At 43.2% G+C, this 23,866-nt stretch overlaps 2 protein-coding genes across 5 annotated transcripts in view; both read right to left on the bottom strand.

The window, feature by feature from the left end:
• The window catches only part of atp9b (ATPase phospholipid transporting 9B), a 30,987-nt gene extending 20,726 nt beyond the window's left edge, over positions 1–10,261 (bottom strand). For 2 of the 4 annotated variants that reach the window (XM_062409695.1, XM_062409694.1), the window contains exons 1-9: positions 10,178–10,261; positions 8,931–9,104; positions 6,124–6,274; positions 4,543–4,656; positions 4,169–4,277; positions 3,691–3,749; positions 3,213–3,264; positions 1,533–1,627; positions 216–296 (exon numbers count right to left, since the gene is read on the bottom strand). In XM_062409695.1, the coding sequence (XP_062265679.1) occupies positions 216–296; positions 1,533–1,627; positions 3,213–3,264; positions 3,691–3,749; positions 4,169–4,277; positions 4,543–4,656; positions 6,124–6,274; positions 8,931–9,104; positions 10,178–10,257 (915 nt within the window). In that variant the 5' untranslated portion in view covers positions 10,258–10,261. Of the gene's footprint in view, positions 1–215; positions 297–1,532; positions 1,628–2,540; positions 3,179–3,212; positions 3,265–3,690; positions 3,750–4,168; positions 4,278–4,542; positions 4,657–6,123; positions 6,275–8,930; positions 9,105–9,777; positions 10,137–10,177 lie in introns of those variants that run through there. The other 2 variants (XM_062409696.1, XM_062409697.1) reach the window with 2 other exon arrangements.
• Positions 10,262–11,450: 1,189 nt separating this feature from the next.
• Positions 11,451–21,208, bottom strand: sall3b (spalt-like transcription factor 3b). Its single transcript, XM_062409693.1, has 4 exons — positions 20,785–21,208; positions 13,425–16,373; positions 12,994–13,331; positions 11,451–12,718 (listed from the first exon to the last, which is right to left on the bottom strand). The coding sequence occupies exons 1-4, from the start codon at positions 20,864–20,866 to the stop codon at positions 12,338–12,340; spliced, it is 3,750 nt and encodes a 1,249-aa protein (XP_062265677.1). The 5' UTR covers positions 20,867–21,208; the 3' UTR covers positions 11,451–12,337.
• Between the last annotated feature and the right edge of the window lie 2,658 nt (positions 21,209–23,866).

Consider the following 23,866-nt stretch of genomic DNA (forward strand, 5'->3'; position numbering starts at 1 on the left):
GGAGCTGGAGCCGCGAGAACCTGCCTGTGATGTAAGAGGCATGCCTGCTGGAGATAACAACGGGCCCACATGGACACACAGGCGCTCATTGTTGCCGCTTGTCAACATATTGCCGAGATACACATCTTCTACGTCAGCCCGGTTTCTATAGGAGAATCTGCATGTGTTTGAGATTTGTTTTACAGCTCATAAATACGTCAACGAGGCTACTGTACCCGTGTGAAGTTCCCCTCGAAGCTGTGGATGTCCAGCTGTGGCTTCTGGGCGTAGACGTAGGCGCTGATGGAGAAGAGGTCCTGAGACAAGGAGACGCGACAGAAACAGAGGAGATTTAAGGCCCGACTATTGTAAAGACTCAGGCAAAGTCTTTAAGTTGTAAAACATGTCTCAGAGATTTAGGGTCTTTAAATGAAACTAAACTACACCAGTCAGCTACTAGTTCCTTCTATTCATTCAGCTCAGGCCATTATTTTAAACCACTTTACATAAAGCTCAGCTAAGACCTTGTAAATTGTAGTGTAAATAAATGACATTTAAATTCTGTCTCAAATGTTTTTTTTGTCCAGTTATCACCAAGAAAAATGACAGAATAAAACCTAATAAGTGGAGTTGAGATGTTTTCTTCCCAAGAGATATAAATCTATATAAAATAAATATCTGTAAGTTTTCATAAAATCTGAGTTTGAGCAGAACTATGTACAGCCTTGTTTCAAAATGAATCACTGGAATTATGATAAATAAAAGAGGAGAAATAACACAAAAATGTTGAAGCTGTTTGAATTAATCTGAAAAAAAACACGACACATTAACCCACAACAAGTCTTCAGTCATATGTTCCTCTCAGTCATCGAGTAAACAAGTGAGACTGCCGCCTTTGACCCGTCGAGAACTCAACACCAGCCTTCTCACCCATAGTGGAGCAAAATTGATTGTAAACATTAAATTATTCAGACAGGCAGTTGTGCCTCTGCAGTGACCGCTCAGCCCTCGATCCTGCTCAGATAGTGTTCTCCTGGTGAGAGCCTGGGCCGAGCAGTTAAAAGAGGAGCAGTGGAGATAGTTTTACTGAAGCCCCAGTGGAGAGTCATGTGGATCGGGCATCTTTACAGGCAAAGGCTCAGAGAGACGCTGAGGAAAAACATGGCTGGAGAACTCAAACAACCCCGATCTGAAACACACTGGTCTCACAGTAAAGTGCTGCTGGGATTCAAACAAAGGTTATTTCTTAGTAGTGGAGAGAAGAGGCTCTTTCGCCGAGTGACTTGTTGAAACTTTAATTCTCTGATCACATTAAGTGGCAACAAAAAAAGAGAAGCCCATCAACTCAACCTAAATCTTGAGTATCGCCTCCAGTTCAAAAGGAAGCTGCTGTCAGGTCCAGGCTGTTCCTGCTGTCTGTCATCGGTGATTAGGTTTCCATCACAGCTCAGACGTCTTCGTTTAATGAGCAATGCTTTTAGCGATCACACAACACTCGTTCCCAGTCAGTTTGTCTGTTACCAGAGATTCACTGCATTGTAATGGATCCATACCCCCACTGCAGGCAGTCGCTGTGTGCAGCCGACAGCGACTTTCAGTTTCCAGTCCGTCTCTCCGTCCAGCTGATCGGTTCGGATGAAACACGAACCTGAAGAAAATCGGATTGGAATGTTGTTTAGATTGTTTTGTGTGTCATGGTTTGTGCCGCTCACTGGAATAAATGAATAAATTCTGATTCTTAAAGGTGTTTCCAAGAGAAGCATCTTTACACACATGTATCCTCCCTTAATTGAATGAATATGAAACTGATTTCCAACACTTCAGGACAAAATAATCATGTCCTTGCATCGTTTATCTAATTGACCGAGACTTGCTAAAAGGATTTTTTAATCATACTTTAAAATAAACAGTCTAAAGAGAGGCTGTGTAACTTCAAGCTCAATTCTGTGTGCAAATCAGTTCAATGTGTTCAATATTTGCAGGAGGAACATTGTATTATTTATTGTGTCAAAGATGAATTGCTTTTATCACCATTTAACACAAACCATTAATGATGTGCAATCAATGATAAATATGAGCAATTTTTGAAAACCCTGTAACAACTGGTATTTAGCAGGAGTATGTGTGGCTGAATAGATTAGATATAATATTTTTAAAACCCCTTTGTGCCACACTGTATACTGGTGTGTAAAAGTCACGTTGATGTAAAGAACTGATGTTTATGTGCATCACCGACACATTAACACGGAGCCTGCTGCGGACGCCACGAGGTCCGATAAATGTTGAGCGGTGGTGACCTGCATTGATCTGAGGTAATATTACATATGAAACTGATGGATGAGAGCAGCTATTTGACAGAGAGGGTAAAGGGCAGCTATAAACCATCCATGGAGGGTTAACTACGATGGAAAACATTAACACAAGGAGGATGATTCATGCTCTCCTTCTGCTGCAGTGGCAGTTCAGCTACTCACATAACACTACTGCAGTGTGTGTGTGTGTGTGTGTGTGTGTGTGAAAAAAGTACATGAGACTGTGGCGGTGAGGGAGTGTTTATGTACGTTTGTCAGTGTGTTGGAGCCATAGAGACATCAACAACTCCCCGTCAGGCTTATTGACACATCGAAGATTGATGGAAATGATGTCCTCAGAACATTTCCTCCGATGCCCCTCAGAAAAGAGCCAGGATCTCACACAGCTCATTGATTAATTGGAATTTGCATCATCAGTCACCCGAACAATGCAAAATACATCATATGAATCACACGCGGCCTTGATCGGATGATGTCAAAGGACAGGACGTGTGGGGAAAAGTCACATTTCTCACGCAAACGATCTTGACACAGTGTTAAAGAGCCACAGGGCAAACAAAGTTCAGCGGTGCAACATGCAGCTTTACACGATCGCTCTACATGGAAGGTCGAGACCTCAACAATTATAAAGTGCTGTGAGATAATGTATATTATGATTTGGCGCTATACAACGAAAAATTGAATTACCATTTCATCAGACTTTAAATTGAGTCTGTATATTTGATATACTCAAGAGGGAAAGAGAACGAGCAGGGTTTACAGATCTTATTGCATGGGAATCAAATAGCAGGACTCGTGTGGTAAAGGGTAATTTTGCAACCCACTAGCAGGATCATTATGAACGGATGCTACTGCAGATTTAACATTTTCTTCCATATCGTCCACCTCACTTTAATTTACACAAACTCTTCGCCTGCTCACCGTTTTTCTCAGATGTTCTCATGAAGATCATATCTGCAGGAATCCTTTGGTTCTACAAAAAGACAGGAAAAAAACAAAAAGGGTGTAAATGGCAGCGTGTTATCGAGCACTGTGGCAAAAGCCCTAAGAATCTCACTGAATAATTAAACAAGGTCAATACCTTGACCAGAGAGCGAAGGAGAATCAGTTTTTTAAAAGTCTGGCTAACGTACTAATGGAAATTTAACTTGTCCACTTTCCAGCAGCAGCTAGATTTCATGTCGGCTGAGCTGAAACCAAAGATCACACGCCGAACAGGTCGAGTGTTGTTGTCTCACAAGAGCATTATCAGTTTCACAGTCACAGCTCCGGCAAAACTGTAATCAACACTGCGGACTGACATTTTAAATATAGTTATGTCATTCTGCCTTTAGCACCCAGTCATTTTATTATAATTCCTTATGATCCCTTTAAAATCTTTTAAAATAAAAGGTTTTACCTTCTCAACAATGATTAGGTCTCCAACTTGTATGTCTGAACTCTTCACTTGGATTTTACCTTTGGGAAAAACAAAGGTTGCGTCAAGATAACAGTTTGAAATTAGACTTTTCCTCTTTAAATAGCGATGAGTTATATCCCCTGAATATCTGCAGCGAACCTCCTGTTCTTCTTCTGCTGCTCATGAACACAAGCGCACACTTCAGCCCACGGTCACAAATACCACACATGGGGATTTCACCACACATTCAACAAAAGGGACAGATCTTAGATCATATGCTCTGGAGGAATCGAGAGAGAAAAATCAATGCAATTACAGCGAGACGGATGACTTCAGTTACAAGTGTAGATCCAGTGGGGTGCTGTCTCTAAATTGCACAGGGGGCAGCTTGACCATGCACTGGAAAATATCCACTATCATAATGTCAGCAAACAGTTGCTGGCACGAGCAGGCGAGTGGAATGAGATCCGTCACTGACCTCTCACTGTGAGCTTGCTGTACAGTTGGGAGTTCATCTCTTTGTCGCGCTGGTAGCGTCGCACTTCGTCCACGGCCTCTCGTGCCATCGTAACGGCCATCACGAAACCCTGGGAGACAAAAGAGCAATTTAGAAAACACTCATGTATCACACCTGAGCGTTTAGAAAGGTTCATTTAAACCAGACAAGCGTAAGAAGAAGAGGTTTATCAGAGTTTATTCTCAAGACACTCAAAGCTGAAGTACTTTTGTTGATGAAATAATAATTAAACATTATTAATTCAACAATTACAACATCTATGAACACATGAACAACATTTGTGGCATGATCCAGGGCCAACAGCCTTTCAGAAAATGATTTACTGAGTGATTTACCAGAGGTGCCCAGTACGTGTACAAGTATCCGATTTTCAGCGATGGCACAAATTGGGAGCAGGCCACCACCAGGAAGTAGAGGTTGAGAAAGAACTTGAACTGCTGGTAGAGAACCTGAGAGGAGAGCAAGGAGACGAGGATTTCAGCGAGTTGAGGGAACGTGTCAGAGAGGTGAGTCAAACACGATGACAGCTGGGACAACCAAGCAGGCGGGATGGGTTACTGCAAGTGTCCAGTCCTGGAACTGGATACATGTTAATGCTCTTAACTTTACATTAACCTAATGGAAAACTAGGTTTAACAAACTTTTGTTTCTAAATGTCATTCAGGGGACGGATTTCATGACACGGGTACAATGTCGGTTGGTGTCTAGTAAAATATCGTACAAGACAAACAGGACGGGTCACCACATTGATTGCAATGGCACTCAAACCAAAATCTCCACTCCAAATCTCTCATGTTCATTTTGAAATAGTTCTTAAATTATTAAAGAGACATATAATTAGTTGATTCTCTTATTTATCCCCATTATCTCAGCTACCAATTGGTGCTAGTTACAGGTTTCTAGACATTTTTGTTAACGTATGGCAGCAGAAACGTACTACACCCCAATGAAGCAACATTTAAATCCACTAGATCTCGGTTTATATTTGGATTATGCGACACATCAATCCCTAAATTATGATTTATTTGTTCCATCAAGATGCTTTATTCTCTGGGAAATAGGTGAAAGTGTAAAGAAATCCTCATAACGGTGCAGAATAAACAAATTACTGGAGCCACCCCAAAATGTTATGGGTTCTTTCTTGGCCAATGTCCCATCCTTCCACTAAGTGTCATGCATGCTTTTAGTAGCTTTTGTGTAATCCTGTTCACAAACAACGGGATGAGAAACACACAACCTCCTTGGTGGAGGTAATGATTGAAGAAGAAGAAGAAACCAGACAAACCCTCTTAATTCACTTACAGCAAAGTGCCACCTGTAACGTATTGAGGTCTCTTTGCTAATGGGCCATCCATCAGCAGGCAGCCCTCAGTGTTCTATCCATCTAAGGTCAAATTTTGAATAATGTTTGCAATAATGAGAGTGTAGCGCATCTCCCATTGATCACATTGTCTCTGATAATCTGTGACTAGACACTACAGTTAATGGACCCCCTGACCTTTAGGGGGGAAATGCTCACTGCTAAACTCAATTTGTGTGTATTTAATAATTCAAAGTGGAAGCAGAGAAACAGAGCTGTTTCGTTCACCATCGATGAGAATATCTATGTCTCTAATAGACAGTTGACATTTTATAGCCCAGGCCAGAGGTGGCCCTCTTAATCATGGAACCATTTGCGTTTTAATAAGTAACTGATAGATCCCTAATGTCCCCTACGGTGTGCAGCCTTCACTTAATGACAGAGGAGTTAACAATTAGATCCAGTGTGGGCTACTGGGCTTTATATACTGTTAATATGTGAAACCATCAGCGGATTTCCACTGAAAAAGGATGCTGTAAAAGTTAATAAGAGTGGGAACCACAGCCATAACTCGAGCAAAGACCAGACCCTTAATGGTGAGTGTTGTTGGACTCACCCCAGGCACGAAGGTGAAGACGTTGTACTTCTGGTTTTTGATGCCATTCTTGGGATACTTCTCCTCACATTTCTCCGGGCAGCCGAGCCAAACGGTCCTGGCCTTCAGAATCTTCTTCCGCCGAAACACACGAACCAGGCAGTCGAAGCAGCTGAGAGAAGAAAGACATTGATAGGATTTGGTTTATATTGATCACATCGACTGAATGGTGTCTCAGTTTGTAGCTTTGAATAGTTTGGTTGCCTTCAACAAAGGAATAAAGGGTTAAGAGATGATTAACCCGACAGGAACCTGTTAAATCAGGAATTCCCTCTAACCTTTGACATTTTTGTGGTTAATTACTGCATAACTGTAAGATTCCTGGATTCTCAACCCAATACATAAATAAACAGAGCTGGAATAGGTTGCTATGTTTCAACTATAGACTTCACCTTGTATTAGTGAATGATCCAATACACTTTAGTAGTCTCACAAAGAATAGATTACAAATAATGAAACAGGTTAAATTGATATGGTAGTAAGACATAAAAGATCAATATTATCTAAAGTTAATATAATTGAAAAACACCAAAAAGCTATTTGGTTGAAGTTGGTTTTCACATGGAATTTATGTAAAAACACAATTTACAGAGATTGGGACGATGTCTCAGAACATTCATCTGGTTCAAGACAGTTAAAAGGAAGAAACTTAGGGAACTAGAAGGGAACTCGGAGAGAGAATATCTCCCAATGTTGAATAAAGAGATTATCTAATCCACTCTGAAAGTTTTTCCTTTGCCCATAGCCCACCTTTCCACCAAGTTACAATTATTTGAATTAATTTGTTGTCAGTGAAAACACAACCTCCTTGTCAGAGGTAATAAGGACAACTGAGGGTTGAGACGAATGAGAACAACTATATTTCATATTTGAATCAGACATATCTTCAAAGTGTTTTTCATCCCATTTGTAACATTAATGTTGATACATAAATATCAAGCTCTTGCTAAAGGCCATGTTCTTAACAAATATCAGGACCTCACAATGCAACAGCCTCATTCCTCATTCATTTTCTCAGCCGTTGGATCAATTTGTGGCGACTGAGCACCACGGCTGTGCCCGGCTACATCCTCCAGTACTGATGTTATTTATATCTCTACTCTTGTCAGGGCTAATTAGATCTTCCAGGCTTATTCAGGTACAATCCTTCAAGGATGTTATTTGCTTCTAGCACATTGAATGATCTGAAAACCTCAGAATCAGAGTCGAAAAACACGGCAACACTGAAGAACCAGGTATTCAACGTGTATTCAAACAAACATACCATGTTCCTTTATTAGTTTTGCCTCATGTTGAGCAATGTATCGTTTAAACAATATTATTCATGTGATATTATCAAAACTCCAAGAAGAGATTAGTGAAGTGGCAGAGTGTACGTTGACATTTACTTTTTGAAAAAGTATTTGACTTTCGATCAACCTGCTAATGACTACACTGGAGCTTATCTAGCATATCTGATATCAAAAGCAAACAGCGGTGTAGCGGGGGGGTAAATTACAATGAGAGCCGCTCGATGTGAGCGCGACCTGAACTGGCACCTGGGGGGGAGAGAGGGACGCGAGGCAGTGTATACCGTCATGCTGAGCGACTTGGCTTTTCCACTTTTTAAGCAAGTTGGCAAAACATGAAACTAAATAAATCAACTTTGGTAAAAAGGTCTTGTTTGTATTGGCGTCGACGTCCCCCCCCTCCCCGTCTCTCTGCACTCCGAGTCCAGATTCATAAGAGCGATTATTTGAGCAAATGAATGCTATCCAAATAATATGCCATTTGAACAGTCGGGGCTTATTCACTGTGAATTATTTGTGTTTTATAATCCCACACTAAGCACACATAAAATTACTGGAAAGCATCAAACTGGTCAGCTGTGAAAAATCCGATTTGTTCATTAGTGGGGGGATGGGGAAGGGGGGGGGGGGGGGATCAATATGGGGCTTCAGCCGGAGATGCATCACTAACAACTAAAGCCACACTGGGAAAACAAATAAAAAAAAGAATATTATATAAAATTCCAACCAACGGTAAATATGACTTTCAGGGCAGTGAAGTGCTGCACAAACATTTGTTTACGACTGTGACACTTTATTGTTCTGGCAAAAACAAACACTTGTCTCTTGGCCAGAAAGCAGCTTCTTTAGAGGACAAAAGCTGTCAAATGAATCATCAGCCGGATCAACCGCCCTGTTCTGCTCTGTGACCTGAAAATCTTTTTTGGGGCTGATGGTGCGCATGAAGGAACTCGACCAAAAATATGCCCTTATCCTCTTGTTGTCACTTCACGCACAGCCGCCGGTGCGTTCGAAATCCACACTGATCGTCACAGGCCACATTATACACTACACATACATTAACACACACAGAGATAACACACACACTACATCTAGGGTGGTTAAAGAGCAATGACTCTGTTGTTAAAGTACAGCAGAGTCCTTTTACTTCAGGTTGAAAGCAGCACACGTCTGTGAACTTTTCTGATTCAATACCTGACCTCTAAACCAATCATATGCTCTCGTCCCCTTTGTGTGTAGAAATCTTGTATATGTTATACAAGTAGCTTATTAAGAACATTATGCTAAATATAAAATTCAAAACACTAAAGGACCTTTCTCTCTTTTCCGTACAGCGGCAGGAGATGATCTGGTTCTAACGAGTTTATAACAACAAGAAAATGTCAGGAACTTAAATTCTGCTGCCTCATTTCTTTGTGTCATTGTGCACACAACTCTGCACCAACACATTGTCATCATTAATAAAAACAACAGAAATACCTGCCGCAGAGGACCCTCCACCCTCCACAGAGGAACCAGCCGAGGCCCCTCTGCCTCCTGTTGACTCGGGCCCGGGGCAGAGTCTGGTAGTCGCTCTCATCGTTCTCAAAGCCCTCCTCAGACATCATCAGAGGCATCTCATCCAGGTTAGAGGGCTCATCCTCTAGGGAGTATCTGAGAGAGTCACACATTAACAACCTCAGTTTGAGAATGTCACGTCTGATGCTAAGAAGAACACACTACTTTGGAAATACAACACTATTTAGGGCGAGATACAGAAATGCTTGCTGTCTTGTATAAACTGTGACATTATTCCGTTGTGGTATAAGGTTTCAGTCGGACTGAACTTTAAAAGGAAACATATTCTGCTCATATTCCAGTTCGAAATTATTTGAAAAGGTAAAAACAAAACCCAGTTGGTTATCAGAGTAATACCGTTTAAAGTTATCGACAAGTTTATCAAATAGCGATAGACATTTTAAAAAAAATGTTGAAACACGATTCTGTTCTCATCTCATCACTATTTGAATGAAATCACTTTCTCATTAATCAAATCAACTTTATTTGTATTGCGCCAAATCATAACAGACATTATCTCGAGGCACTTTGAGGTCGAGACTTTAAACCTATCAGAGAAACACAACAGTTCCCACAACAGAGGAACACACAGTGGAGAGAAAAACTCATAAACATGGAGCAGAACCTGAAGTGGTTCAGTTCACCTCCATTTTCTAATCACTTAGTTAAAGTCCCACAGAGACGTGTGTGTGAATCTGAAGTCTCACCTTGAATAATCTCGACCTCTGTGTGTGTGTGTGTGTGTGTGTCCGTGAGAAAAGCGACTCACCTGTTGAGCGATGACCACAACAACACTGACATGTGACAGGGGAGTCATGCGACTTTAAATTAATTGTCACCACAGACGCGCTGCTAACCAAAGCTAACAAACACATACACACAAACACACACAGACACACAGAGAGAGTGTGTAGATCTGTTTACATGACACTAGTGAATATGGATTAACTTCAACACGTGATGGTCTCTTGGTTCGGTGACCGGAAGAAGCTGTCACACGAGAAAAATGCGCCTCCAGCTGTTAGCTAGCAACACAAAGCTAACAGCTAACCGGACACAGTCAACGCAGCGGAGGGACAAACGAGGCGGCCGGAGGGGAACACTTCACCCGAGCGGCTGCTCCGCACAGCCCGTGACCGCACACAGAGCCCCACGGGGCCGTCACGTACCTGGAGTGTCTGGCCGAGTTGTAATACGTGATTAACTTCGAGTTCTTCCGCACCGGATTCAACGGGAAGCTGTCAGCCATCTTGGCTGGGCAGAGCGCGTCATGACGTCATGTCGGGAAAAAAAAAATCACGTAGGCTCAGGTTTCTTTGGTGCGTTCAGAAGCCAAGCGAAAATATCGTAAATGTAAAACTCACGACAGAAGAAGCTGCAGAGTAATACAAGAGGTTTGATAAAGAGGGTTTTATTATATTGCTTTTTACCAGGAGCTTGTTAGTTTTATAGGGTTTAATCTTTCGTTCATCATAGTGTCTAAATTTATAACTGCATAGCATGAATCTTGTGTTTTTACGTCTGCAGCCGTTTAACATGTTTTTTGAAAAGCGCTATATAAGCAAAGTTTTTTGTCATTATAATCATTATTTAGAAATCACATGCAGAAATTGTGTCACAACACATTAACAGAGATAAATAAATAAATAGTTATAATAATCTTAGCTCTGCAATTGTTGCACTTTTACTCTAGACACCAAACTGCATCCATTCCATCGGTTTGTCTGATTTTATGTTGCTGAAGGAAATTTTCCACATGTGTTGGGCAATGAAATTCCTTTCATTAATTAAAGTCATTCATTCAGTCTTTCTTTTAAATCAAAAGAAGGCCTTATTCAGTTTGACATTTAGAATATGCGCTTTCCCCGAGTCTTTGAAGGCAGCAAACAATACTGGTTACCCTCTATGTGGTTAAATAAAATATATATTTCTGATCAAACCTGACGATGAAGATTTGTACAGAATTAACAGAATATACACTGATGTGCAAGCAAATCAAATGAGAAACTAGACTGTCTTTTAATGGAGTTCATAACTTCACAGTCCTTTTATGAAACCACATTTAAATTCGCCAGATCCTGATTGAGATTTAGATCTGCACCCAACACTCACAAATATCAGTCTACTAACCACACCTGACGACCGCCTTGGTGGACGTGACAAGCAACTGTCCTCACTTGGTTGAAAATAAGCTTTAAGTGGATAGAGGCTATTAGATCTGGTTGAAAGCTTCTAAGTAATGCAACCTTTGACCTTTGAGACAGTTTCCCCTTCTTTTTTTATAGTCGTGTCCCTCAACCACACACGTTCTCTCATCAGCAAGTCGTAAAGCTGAACACTGTGACTTTATTTCTTTTTCCATTTAGTGGCAGATAATACTCCAGATATGTGGACAGTGTTTAGTTTGAACATTTTCCATTTTCTGATATGCTCCCTCTTGATGATGGAAATCATTTGCTTGTTTGAATATGACTCATCCTCCCAGTAGAGATGGAGAGTGGGTCACAAAGTCATTAAGTTTGGAAAAAGATAATCACCAAACTGAACTATGTAAACTTTCAGATAGTGAAATACAAAATGCTTCAGCTTGAGAGGAGCTGTTTTAATGCAGCCTGCAACACAGACCAATCATTTTCAGTAAAATAATCAGGTTGGTTGGAAATTATATAGGAAATAAATGCAACTTTGCAAAATAATTTCTGCAGAAGAAGAAAAAACACAAGCAGTTCTCAAGTGTAATAGGTTTAAAGCAACATATGAAATGACATCATCTATTGTGAGCAACTGAACACACACTCGGTTTTGTTCTATTTCTTTATTCGGTCCAACTGTTTGTTTAAGGAATCTCTCACCAGAACATTGACGACAGACCATCGCAGTGTGGGATTGTGGGTACTCATGAGCATACTTTGTGCTTTGCACCAGCTAGCAGCATAGGGCAGCTGTTCGGAGGGGGGGGGGGGGGGGAGAGAGAGAGAGAGAGAGAGAGAGAGAGAGAGAGAGAGAGAGAGAGAGAGAGAGAGAGAGAGAGAGCAGACTCCTTGCATCAATAATCTGAACACATGTTCCCTTCTTTTGAGCCACCGCTCGTCCAAGCACCGGAGGAATTCTCAGGTACAAGTTGAACAGCGTCTTAATGTTTAGAAAAAAACATTCACAAATGGCTGCAAAGGAAATTTGCAAAATGTGAATATCCTACTATTTCTCTGTCAATTGATAAAAGTTCTTTTTTTAAGTCTATATATAATACATAAGAACAAGGAAGATGTTTTACAAATATCTCAGCGTCCTTGACAGTTTGCATATTTCATCACCATTTCAGCTTTGAATCAATTTATTCCAATTTCTTTGCTGTCGTCGATCAGCATAGAGAAATGTCTGTCCATGCTCGTCTTGGTGAGACTGGTCCTGGGGCTTCCTGCGGCGCTCACTCTGTCCATGCCTGCGCTCAGAGGGTGGAGCTGAGAGAGGCCTCTGTTCTGGATCACCGAGATCTCGTTGTTCTTCATGGCCAGGCTGTTGGTGATCGCTGTGGCGTAGCGGTTCCAAAATCCGGAGTCTACGTTCATGGCCCGAGCAGCCAGGTCCTTCTGGAACATCTCGCCGAACTTCATGGCCTCCCCGCCCAGCAGGGCCATGGGGTTCTCCACCGACAGCCGCCTGCCTCTCCTGGCCGGTGCGTTGTTCCACATGTGAGTTCCCATGTGAACCTGGAAGTGACATCCAAATAATTAGGGAGAAGTTCTAGTTCTAAAATACAAACATATTTGGCACAGATGGTCAGAGCAAAGATTTTGTAATGTGGAATTTGTATCACTTCTTTACTATAAGGGGAATTCCTGGGTTTTAAACAGATTATACTTAAAATACAATATCACACGACACAAAATGTGTACCCACTGCACTCATAGTCAAGAGTTACTTTTAAAATATGACAAAGCAGCTTGAACCCTCACAACAGGAGAGAAAGGAATCCGTCCTCTACCTTCAGATTGCCTTTCGTGGTGAACGCTCTGCCGCAGATGGAGCAGACGAAGGGTTTCTCTCCGGTGTGCGTGCGCTCGTGGATCTGCAGAGCGCTGGCTGACGAGAAGTTCTTCCCACAGGCGTTGCAGTTGTGCTGCTTCGGTGGCCGTCGAGGTGGCGCGGGGCCGAGCAGGGACGTCATCGCCGGGCTGCCGATGGACGGATAAGCCGGGGGGATGTGGACGCTGAACGGCGGGTGCTGGCCTTCGGGCGTGTGGCTCGGTTGACTGTGACCGTTCACCTCTGTCTTTATGGCGCCTGATGATGTGCTGGTGACCAGGCTGGGGAGGGTCTGACCTGCAGCGAGAATCAAAGCGTGAGAAGGTTTATTGAAAATGCAACAATAAGGAATAGGAAAGATAAGAGTGAAAACGGTTACGTCAACTGTACCTCTGTCTCTGCTCAGCTGGAAAGACAAACTGTACGGCGTCTCTTCTTTCACACACAGTTTCCCAGCTTGTGTTCCTCTCCGCCCCTGAGCCGCTGCAGCCGGCGATGCAGACGTGGGAGACTCGGACTCCTCTCTCTTCACCGACGCTGCCAACGGCTCCTGGGATTCCAGCCTGTGGTTTTTCACTGCAGGAGATTTGATCGTCCTTCCCTCTGAGTGGCTTTGAATGGGAGACTCGGACGCATGAGGCGAGCAGGAGGATTCTGACACGTTCGGGCTGGAGGTTCCCAACCTCTTCTCCGATAAAGTACATTTAATGTTCAGTTGGCTGCCGTCGTCGAAACCATTCGTCAGGGGCTTCATGCTGAAGCAGTGGTTCAGGTTTACAGTCGAGTCGATCATCCTCATTTGGTTCTCCAGAGCTGCTAAACTTGAAACGATGGCAAACGACCTGGGAGGAGAGTTGCAATCAGAGATCAACGGTCGAGAGGGACTCGCGTCTTCCCTCATGCTTTCCACCTCTTCCTCCTCAATATCATCCTCCATTGAAATGTCATCAATAAAGTCATTGCTGTTGCTGCTGAGGCTGTCAAAGTTCTTCCCGTTGATGGAGGGGTCGCTGTCCATCTCCTGCAGCCCGTCCACGAGGGTCGAGTCCGGAATCTGCCCGACCATGTGCATGCGGATATGCTGCTGGAGAACCACAGCGTTGGTGAACTTCTTCTGGCAGATGGGACACGAGTGTTGCACCTGGACCGGGGGATTCTCTCGGTGAACGGCGATGTGTGTCTTCAGGTTACCTTTGGTGGTGAAAGCCCTGCTGCACACTTTGCATTTGAAGGGCCTCTCCCCGGTGTGAATGCGGTAGTGCATCTTCAGAGCACTCTGACAGCTGAGGACACGGTGACAGAGCACGCACTGGTTGGGGTCCGTGATCTTTTTGTCGATACTCTCCACCAGCTGCTGAAGCTTTGAGGTCTCAGAGGTTTGCATAGAATCAAAGAGGCCCAGGGATGGGAATTTAGTTTCCTCCGAGGGGAGCGACAGTGGCGGGGAACTGGGGTCGGGGGACGCTGTGGTGACGGGTTCGGGTGTGGTGGCCACAGAGGGGATTGTGGAGCTGGTGGTTTCTGTCACTGGGGTGGCTCTCAGCCTCAGGGTGCAGCTCTGAGGCAGGTGTACTCCCTCTGTTTTCGGTATATTGGATGCTTCCTTCTCCAGGTTAGACAGTGGAGACTCTGAAACAGGAGAGAAATGAGCCTCGCTGCCTCTGTGGTCAGGTGACAAAGACACACATTCACCAGGAGATGGCTGGTAGGGAGACCTAACGGATGGTGTTACACTTACAGGGTCATTTGAGCCTCCGATACTGGTAATAGTGGAGGACAGCGGAAGACCCATGGTGGCCGGCAGAGTTGCTACAACAGGTTTGTTATCAAGCCATGAGGTGACGGGCTTTTCCGGAGGGAGGGACATTCCATAGGGAATCCCAGAACTGGTTGGCACGTTGTCTAGATACTCTGGCACCGGGTAGGGGTTCATCTGCACGTGAGGATACTTCTCTTTATGCCTCTGGAAGTGCACCTTTAAGTTCCCTTTAGTGGAAAAGCGATTGCCGCAGATGTTGCATTTGAAGGGCCGCTCTCCTGTATGCGAGCGCAGGTGGATCTGCAGAGCGCTGTCGCTGCCAAACACTTTGGCACAGAACCTGCATTTATGCTTGAAGAAGGGTTCCTCCGGGCTGGGCTTCGTTTCAAACAAGGAGATGCTAGACAGTTTCCCTTTCCTGTGCTTCATCAGGGCTGCAAGGGGGTCAAGTGCATTAGCTGTGGCAGCGATGCTCGCCAGCGGATTGGGGAAGATTACACTGCTGGGGGGGCTCTGAGGTAGAAATGGCAGGTTGGAGGATGAGCTGAGGAGGCTGCTCTGCCCCAGGGACAGCGGACTGGAAGAGCTCAGTGTCTGAGTGCAGCTGAGGCTGCTGGTGTGTGAGCCGGTGTACAGAGGCAGTAACGTGGGGATACTGCTGCTGCTGCTGGACAGAGATGGAGATTCTGAGGAGGCTGAGGTACAAGTAACGTCTCTGAAGCAGGAACTCCCACATACAGTTAGTGGGGGGATATTTTGTGACTTTTCAAGCATGGATGACAAAGAAACGGCCGCCTGTCCATTGACGGAGGAGGGAGATGATCCGGACAGAGGCAGGATGGGAGGAGGGTTGGTGCCTTGAGAGGAGAAAGGTTTCTGTTTCAGGGACAGGGACCTGGAGCCGGGGTTTAACGCAGCTTGTGTTGGTTGTCTGTTCATGACGGCTACCTGGCTGCAGATCTGCTCAATAAGCTGCAGCTGATGGACCTGTTGCTGCTGCAGAGCCAGCAGGTGCTCCAGGATCACCGGGATGGCCGCCGAGGCTGCCTTCCCTCCCGCCCCGCTGCCGTTGATCCCCTGGGAGAACTGGGCTACGGCCACCCGGGTGCCGTGAAGGATCTCCAGCGTCACATTCGTGCCGGGCATTCTGTAGCTGTCAGCGGCCGACACCTGGGGAGACGAGGGCTCGACTGATTCTAGAGGCTGAGGGCTGCAGGTGAATTTGTCCTGTGGGCAAAGCTCGAGCTCCATGGCTTCATCCTGCTCCCGGCTCTCCTCCAAACGATCCAGACTGTCCTCGTTCACCAGCTCGTAGCCGGTGTCGGGGGACTCCGCCGGGGACGAGTCGCTGGACAAAAGGCTCGGGACCGGAGAGGGTCCCGCAGGAGATTCCTCAGGAGCAGGCGTCCCATCACTATCCTTCATTATCAGCACCAGGGGATCCTCAGTGCAGACTTTCTGATGGTCGCTCAGTTCCGTCCCAGAGAAGAACTCAGCGCAGCATTTGTCACAGATGTGCGTGTCCACTCTGCTGTGGCAGCCTCCATTCGTCCCCTCGCTCTCCACGCCTCCTGTGACGCCTGGAAGGAAACACAACAAGATTAAGAATACTAACTTGATTATTTATTGCCCTGAAATTTTAACAATGGGACGTTTGTTTTCCTTTATCACATTGAAATGAATCCCAACACACACACACACCCATACACTAACACAGACACACACACACCTTCTTGTGAGTCCCATCTCTCCAAACAACAAATGTCGTGTGGACCGGCTCAAACCCACTGAACCTCAAATTCCATGAGAACTCCCCAAATGTCCAAAGATAACAAACATGTCGAGTTGAATTATAAGATGGTTTGTATAAATTGATGCAAAACACATCTGGAAACATTTCATTCGAAGTAAAATAAAGTTTCTTAGATTTCTGCATTTCAAAAAATAAACCAAACACCGTCATAGAATGCAGAAACTATTTATTTATATATGGCTGAGTGATAATCTCAGTTTAAAAATAACTACCCACTTTATATCCCTCTGCTTATATCTGAGGTTTCACTATACTAAAGTTTTCTCCAATATATAACTGGTAACAGATGTTAAGATTGTAAGTGCAGATTAAAACATGAACTTCAACAGGTCCCGTGAAACATAGAGAAAGTTTTTTTTTTTTAACTTACACCCCCCCCCCCCCCCCCCATTCAGATATTCACAATCTTTCAGAGGAATCAATAAAGTTCCGTGAAGTTATCTGACCTCTGTAATGCTGCACTCACACAGATAATGAAATTCCATACAGCCTATTGATTGTCTGTGCATTCGAACATTTCAGTAACGCGTCTCCTCTTTCAAAAACAATTGTGGGTTTATTGGTCGAAAAACTACGATATTTTGTTTCCTTTTGAATTCGAGGTTCACTGCATCGGGGCAATTTAAAACAATTTGAATTACAGCTGAAAGATCCCTGAATTCATTCTCTAAAATGTTCCTGCAATTCAACTTTTATTTGGAGCAGCAAATCGCAGCCATCTGAAGTCGATTATAAATTATTGTTGCTCAGACTCTGATCAATTCAATTGTCTTTTCTCATTTTCAACAACATTAGGCCATCAACAGTGTATAAGTCTTAATGTATAGACTCAGATTTCTAATGCCACAGCTTCAATATACAGCACAGAGTGGTAGGAGCAAACTTCTACATGTAACCGAGCTCTAAATTCACAGGAAAATAAGAGCAGGAAAAAATAAATAAAAGACTCAGAATATCCAGATGTGATTTTATGGCTTTTGTAACGTCAGTCCGCTTTCACTTTTTTTTTTATCTGCTATTTTATAAATAAAACACCATAACATAAAATAAAACCATGGCCACTCAGGACATGTCCATGAATTAACACGTACACATTATATCTTTAGCTTGACATGAAGCTGGACGTGTTCCCAGGTCTCATGTCCATTTCCCACATTATTAAATTCAACCCAATATGTTTCAGTATGATGAAATCTTTTATAAACGATCTTCAAGCTCCTTCTTACGACACACGTCAGTAAATGTATTTGGTTCAAATCTCGACTCTGATCTTTAGACTCATGGAGAATCTGCGATGAGAGTTTTAGTCTCTTGGAGTCAGAGCTCATCTGCTCCGGCTCTGGCCCATTAGGAAACAGACAGTAAGAGCAGATGGAAAGATCAGTGGAAACCAGTGGTACATTATTATTGTTAGTCAGGCACCAATTGAAGATAACATTTTTTATAAACAGTTAGAAAGACGGATATTATAAGGGTTTACAATATGTAAAAATATTGAATTCAAATAGTCTTTTTTTATTAACGAATTTTGGGAAATATTTCAGTTTTTAATTTGATGATTATCCATGAAAGAAATTACTTTCTGCCACATAATCATTAAGATAGGACCCCAAAGTGTGTGTGTGTGTGTGTGTGTGCTGCACTTTCTTCTTAAACACACTAAATGTGGACATTTAGCAATTTATACGTGTGTGTTTGTGCCAACTATAATATGAATGTGTGTGTGCTTTAAGAGTGTGTGTGTGTGTGTGTGTGGGTGTGTGTGTGTCTTTGTGTTTGCATTTCCCAGTGTTTGCAATTATCCGTGTGTTTCACCTCCTAAATGAATTAGTCCCACCTTGTCGAGCCACACAAAGAGCGAGACATCTGCTATATTTACATGAATAAACTCAACAAATCCTAACACAAACACACAGTGTCTGTGGAACTGATGATATGAGTCAATCAACGCGTTACACATGCTTTATTCCTTTAAGCTACACAACATCTGACATGATTTTAACATGTTTCAGTCAGGAAAGCAAAGCAAAGTAAGAAGAGTCGGGATCTGAAAGTCAAACTCATCACGAGTAAATAATCAGAGTCCCTGGCTCGGCGAGTGGGTGGTCTGAGGATCACCAGGGCGATTCAGCAAACACAGGAGCGAAAACACGTTCAGCCGCTGTAGCTCAGGATTGTGTTTTCCCTCCGTGAAGATTCACGTCCAATGAAAACAAAGATCAGGAGAGATCACAGTTGATTCAAAGAGTCAAAACTCCGACTGTGTTTCCAACTACAATAACACGGCTAGAAAATTTGTTTTAAAATGTCACCCTCGCTCAATCTGTGCTGTCAGGAGCAGAGAACAGATTTATGTCCGTTTCTTGTTGTGCGGTTTTGGCAAAGAGACGAGAAGGGAAGAGGAGAGAGAGAGAGAGAAAAGACCGGGGAGGCTGCAGCTGAAGAGCAAACAGACACGTCAGTCCGGCCTCAGTGGCTCCTCGCCTGTCGGTGCGTGACCCCCGGGCGGCAGAGGTCACTGGTTCACATGTACTAATTGTATTATGATCCAGACACGGAGCACTTGCCCCTCGCAGGGTGAGGCTGCACAAAGGTTAAGTCAGCAGGCTCAATCAAAGCCCAGCTCAGGGTGGCGGAGCCCCCCCGCCTGCCGGCTGCAGGGGCCCGGCCGTGGGAGGGCCCCGGGTGAGGAGGGCCTCTTCTGCACTCATCACCTTTTCACAGCCCCTAATAATCGTATATTAACACGACACTGGATTTAAAAAACATGAAACAAGGGCCGTGATGGGGAAGTGACTTCAACTGACTTGAGCTTTTAAACGATTTTTGCATTGAATAACAAAAGCACCGTGAAATTAATAAAGTTCATATTCATATAAATACAACATTTTTGAAATTTTACAAGAATAATTTAGATTTATTGGCATTTACAGACAATTGATTAACATCTAGGTTGTTGTTTTTTTTTCGATTTTGCACAAAATCTAGTAAATTCAGACCGACTTCAATTCAAAACTCCATTTCTGGATTAACATTTTATTTAATATGATCCATTAGTTCTCTGGTTAATTTGAGTTTAAAATATAATAGCTTGTACTGAGTTAGTGCTGATTAAAAGGTTCAAAAAGCTTCCAGGCTGCATAAGGAGAACATTGTTCAATTAAATATTAAAATATTGAAACGTAGTGAGGCTTCTAGTTTTGGATATTAATTTTAAATATCAATAATTATCATTTATATATATTTACTCCTTGAAGAATTGAAGAGAAGATAATGGATGTGTACACATGCAGGTTAAATCTTCACTATGTATTTCTCTTGTATTATTTATGAAATTAATATCTTATAAAATCATTCGAGGGAAATACATAAGTCCCCCTTCATGCATGTTAATACACAAATTATTACAAACATCCCACTTTCGTTCAGGCCACATTTCATTTCACATTATTGATTCCTGGCTTGTGATCAGAGTTTCTCATTAGAATTAAAGCTGAAATAATTATGAAAAGGCCTCAAACCAAAACACAGAGTAACTTCCCACATCATATAAAGAAATAAATCCTTAATAAGGAAGATGAGTTTATTCTGTGTTGTGGTGAAGTTGGTCGGTTCTCAATAGGCCCCGTTTCTACCCATCACCCCTAAGCTGTTTAAAGATATGAAAGTAAATTATAATGATTGTATTAATTGAGTTAATTCATAAAAAGACATTGACTTAGCTGTATTGTTTTCCATTCGTGTTCCACAGCTTGTTTCTTAAGTTGTTTAATGCCAGTTTACATAATAAAGTGAAAACTTGTGTATTTTTGCACTAATTTTTGTATCTTGATGAGAAACTTTTAAACCGGATTTTAAAGTGTTTTTTACACCGAAAAGTTTAATTTATCAGATTTTAGGCTCGTTTGCTTTTTTTAAAACAAGGATATTAAAAATTAAAAGTTGCCTAAATTATTAGGAAACAAGCAGGAAGAAGAAAAAACTCAATGTTTGTTGTCTCTTAAATTTGGGGAAATATAATTAAAACAGCCATTCTTTTATATTTTACCTCTAAATCCTGAATCATCATTAGATTGAGTCTTAATCTCTCTACACCAACATCCTGTAAACAAATCTGCTCTCCAATTATCTGTCACCACTGATCCACTGGATGTGAAAGTGGTTTTAAATCCACGTACCATCGCTGCAGACGCGTCCGGAGCGTGTCGCCTCCTCGTCGGACCCGAGGTGCTGGGGCTTGGCTTGCTTGCGCCGGGACATGTTGATCTCTCTGTGCGACTCGCCGCTGCCTTGCGCCGGGGCATCTACGAGCAGCGACTGGGACCCTCCGGGGGGAGCGGGGTCGGTGAAATAGGCGAGCGGCGGCTGGTGCTGATGCCCGAGTGCAGATTGCGCATGTCAGTGTAATTATGATGGAGGAAGAGGATGATGCTTTTACGACCCTCGCTGCCCTTCGCCGGGTGATTGGCTGCGCTCCAACCACCTCGCACCAGATATGGAAATGAGGGATGAGGTTTTAATAACAGTTACTTCACTTCCTGTCCGAGCGGCTGCTTCTTTACGCACGACTCCAAAGCAGCTGCGACGCAGTTCAGTCCGACCTCAACTTCGCAGCAGTGTTTGGGTTCAACTTCGTCACCAGTCCCCGCATCTCGGTGAGGTCCTGCAGGCGGAGAATCGACCTGCTTCTGCCCTGAGCCCCCTGGATGAGTTTGTGCCAAAACAGACGCCCCTGGTTTCACCTGCGTGTCCCGGCTGTGTGTAGAGGGTCGTCTTGGCTCAGCCTCTCCCCCGGACACACTGAACACCAGCACCGACCCTCATCCACTCTCCCTGTTGTCCTGTGGAGAGGTTGTAAAACTGCGTAAAGTCCCGAATCGACGTTTTTCCCCAAAACGCAGTTCTTGCGTAAAAACGTGGAGAACAAAACCCTCCCACGGATGAGATCTCGTCGGGTTTAGAAACGTGCGTAAAGTGAATGTTTAGGCGTAAAAAGAGAAACCGCCGCTCAGGTCTCAGTTAGGTCCGATCTCGGGAGGGAGACTCCTCGGTCTGCGTAAGGAACCGGCGCTCTCCTCCCAGCCTCCGCCTCCGGTGCATCATTAGCTGCCCTTCAGCCGGCTGCGATAGGCTACTGCCAGGAGACCACAGGAGGTGTTGGAGCCTTTGCTTCATTGGTTAACGACCTCCCACTATTTGGCGCCAGAATACACTGAAAAGTGTCTCATATGTTGAAGAAGAAGAAGAAGAGGTGGAAGAGGAATTCCTCAGAGGGAGGAAGAGGAGAATCAACCCAAATAAACTGCTAAATGCATAGATTTCAAATGTAAATAACTTGCCTTGGATATTCTCTGTAAGTGTTGGTGTATTTCTCATGGAGGAATCCCCCAGTATAGGTCATGGCTCCCCATTTAAAGTGTTATTCCCACCACAGCTGCACTATACTGGTGAAAGAATATCAGAAGGAATGGTGTTGTCTGCCTCCACGGTAACAGTTTCAAAGCCGAGGGAAGAATGAGGAATACTTCACCAGAGCTGTAATCCCTCTTCAGGCTTTGTTCCAGAACTTGTGATTATGTGGTATGGAAAGATGCAGCTGGGGGGGGGGGGGGGGGGGTAGAATCAGCTGTTGATAATTGCAAGTACTACACAACAGCCTGGTATTGATCGGCATGTCTCTGATTCTCCTGCTATAGAGAGATAAGGAGACCCCACTCCTGCTGGAATATAATTTCTTCTGACCTATCCGGTTTCTACAGACTTATGATGAATAGCCAGAGTGGCCCAGCAGAGTGCTTATCTGGAAACTCAACCCCCCCCCCCCCCACACACACACACACACACACACGCACACACACATCCTTGATTCGATATTGATTCTTTGTTACCAGCACAAAATCAAACGGCCAACTACTTGACCATGATCTCTCCCAGATTCTAACTTGGCCGACACCAGCACAGACTCCCGGCCTCCACCACCGCTCCCATTCTGGATTCATCTGGACCAGTTTAAGTTTAACAAATCACGTTCAATGATAAATTAATAATTTGGGTTTGTCAGCGTTGCAGGAAGTAAACAGAGACATGGAAATTACACCAGAGTCCACACAGCACTTTCAGAATAAAATCAAGTTTATTTCTATATCAGATTTAAAGTTGATCACAGAAGAACTTTTAATAAATATGACAAGTGTATTGTTGATTTCGAGGGAATACTTCATCTGTTGCATAACCAAAATCATCATAATGCCGACGAAATAAATAATAATAATAATAAATAGATGCTGAAAGTGGCTTTTATTGAAGTACCTGAATATGTAATTTGTATATGAATGTAAAAATTAAATGATGACACCGTGGCAAGAACATTTACTAATATATCAAATAATGTTGATTTTATTACAGTCATTAATCGTATTTTTATTTTAAACCCAAACACCAAAGATTAATAAAATAGGCAACACATTCTAAATATGAGGCCAAATACACCACAGGATTAAAATGAAAACACGGCAGGAATTTATATATTCAGTGAACAATATAATATTCTGAAAATTATATTCAAATTATCTCCATATTTGGATTCAATTTAAAACCGAAATTTAAACATTTGCATTATACAGTATTTGGAGAAATCAAAACATCTGAACTTAAAGCTGCAAAGAGCGACAGTAGAAAAAACAGTTTGAAGTTCAGGCTCCAGCAAACTTAGAATTCACCTGAAAAATGAACCAGTTCAATATCAGATGTAACGTTTAGGCTCCACTTTCTCAGCGAGTTACTTCCGCCGCCACGAGGCCTCGTCCGTAAAACAGAAAATCGAGTCTGCAGAAGAAGACGACTCCCACTTCCTGTCCATGTGAAGATCACAGTGCGCCCTGTGGTTTCCTGGCAGCTGAGTGGACGAGCAGATCCAGCAGCGTCCTGTCAGCCGCTGCCAGCTGAGGAATGTGAGGCCTCGGACGGAGATGTGACAAGCTAATGACCCCCGACCTGCTGCCCTCACAGGGATCAGCCAGGAGGGGAAATGCAAAGCAAAAATACTGTATATGTCAGGTTTTGGAATATGATGATTTTTCACTTATAAAAGAAGCTTAAGAACAAATAAAAGTGGAAAACTGGGTTAAAAAACTGACTTTTGGATCCGTCTGTGCAGATTTGTATCCAGAATTGGTCACAACCAGTTACTAAACCAATAAAGATGTAAAAAAGAAACATCCATCATTGTTTGTCTTCCAACATGACATCATGCCACAAACA

The sequence above is a fragment of the Platichthys flesus genome, chromosome 17 (genome assembly GCF_949316205.1).
Source record: "Platichthys flesus chromosome 17, fPlaFle2.1, whole genome shotgun sequence".
In the NCBI taxonomy this organism is placed as follows: Eukaryota; Metazoa; Chordata; class Actinopteri; order Pleuronectiformes; family Pleuronectidae; genus Platichthys; species Platichthys flesus.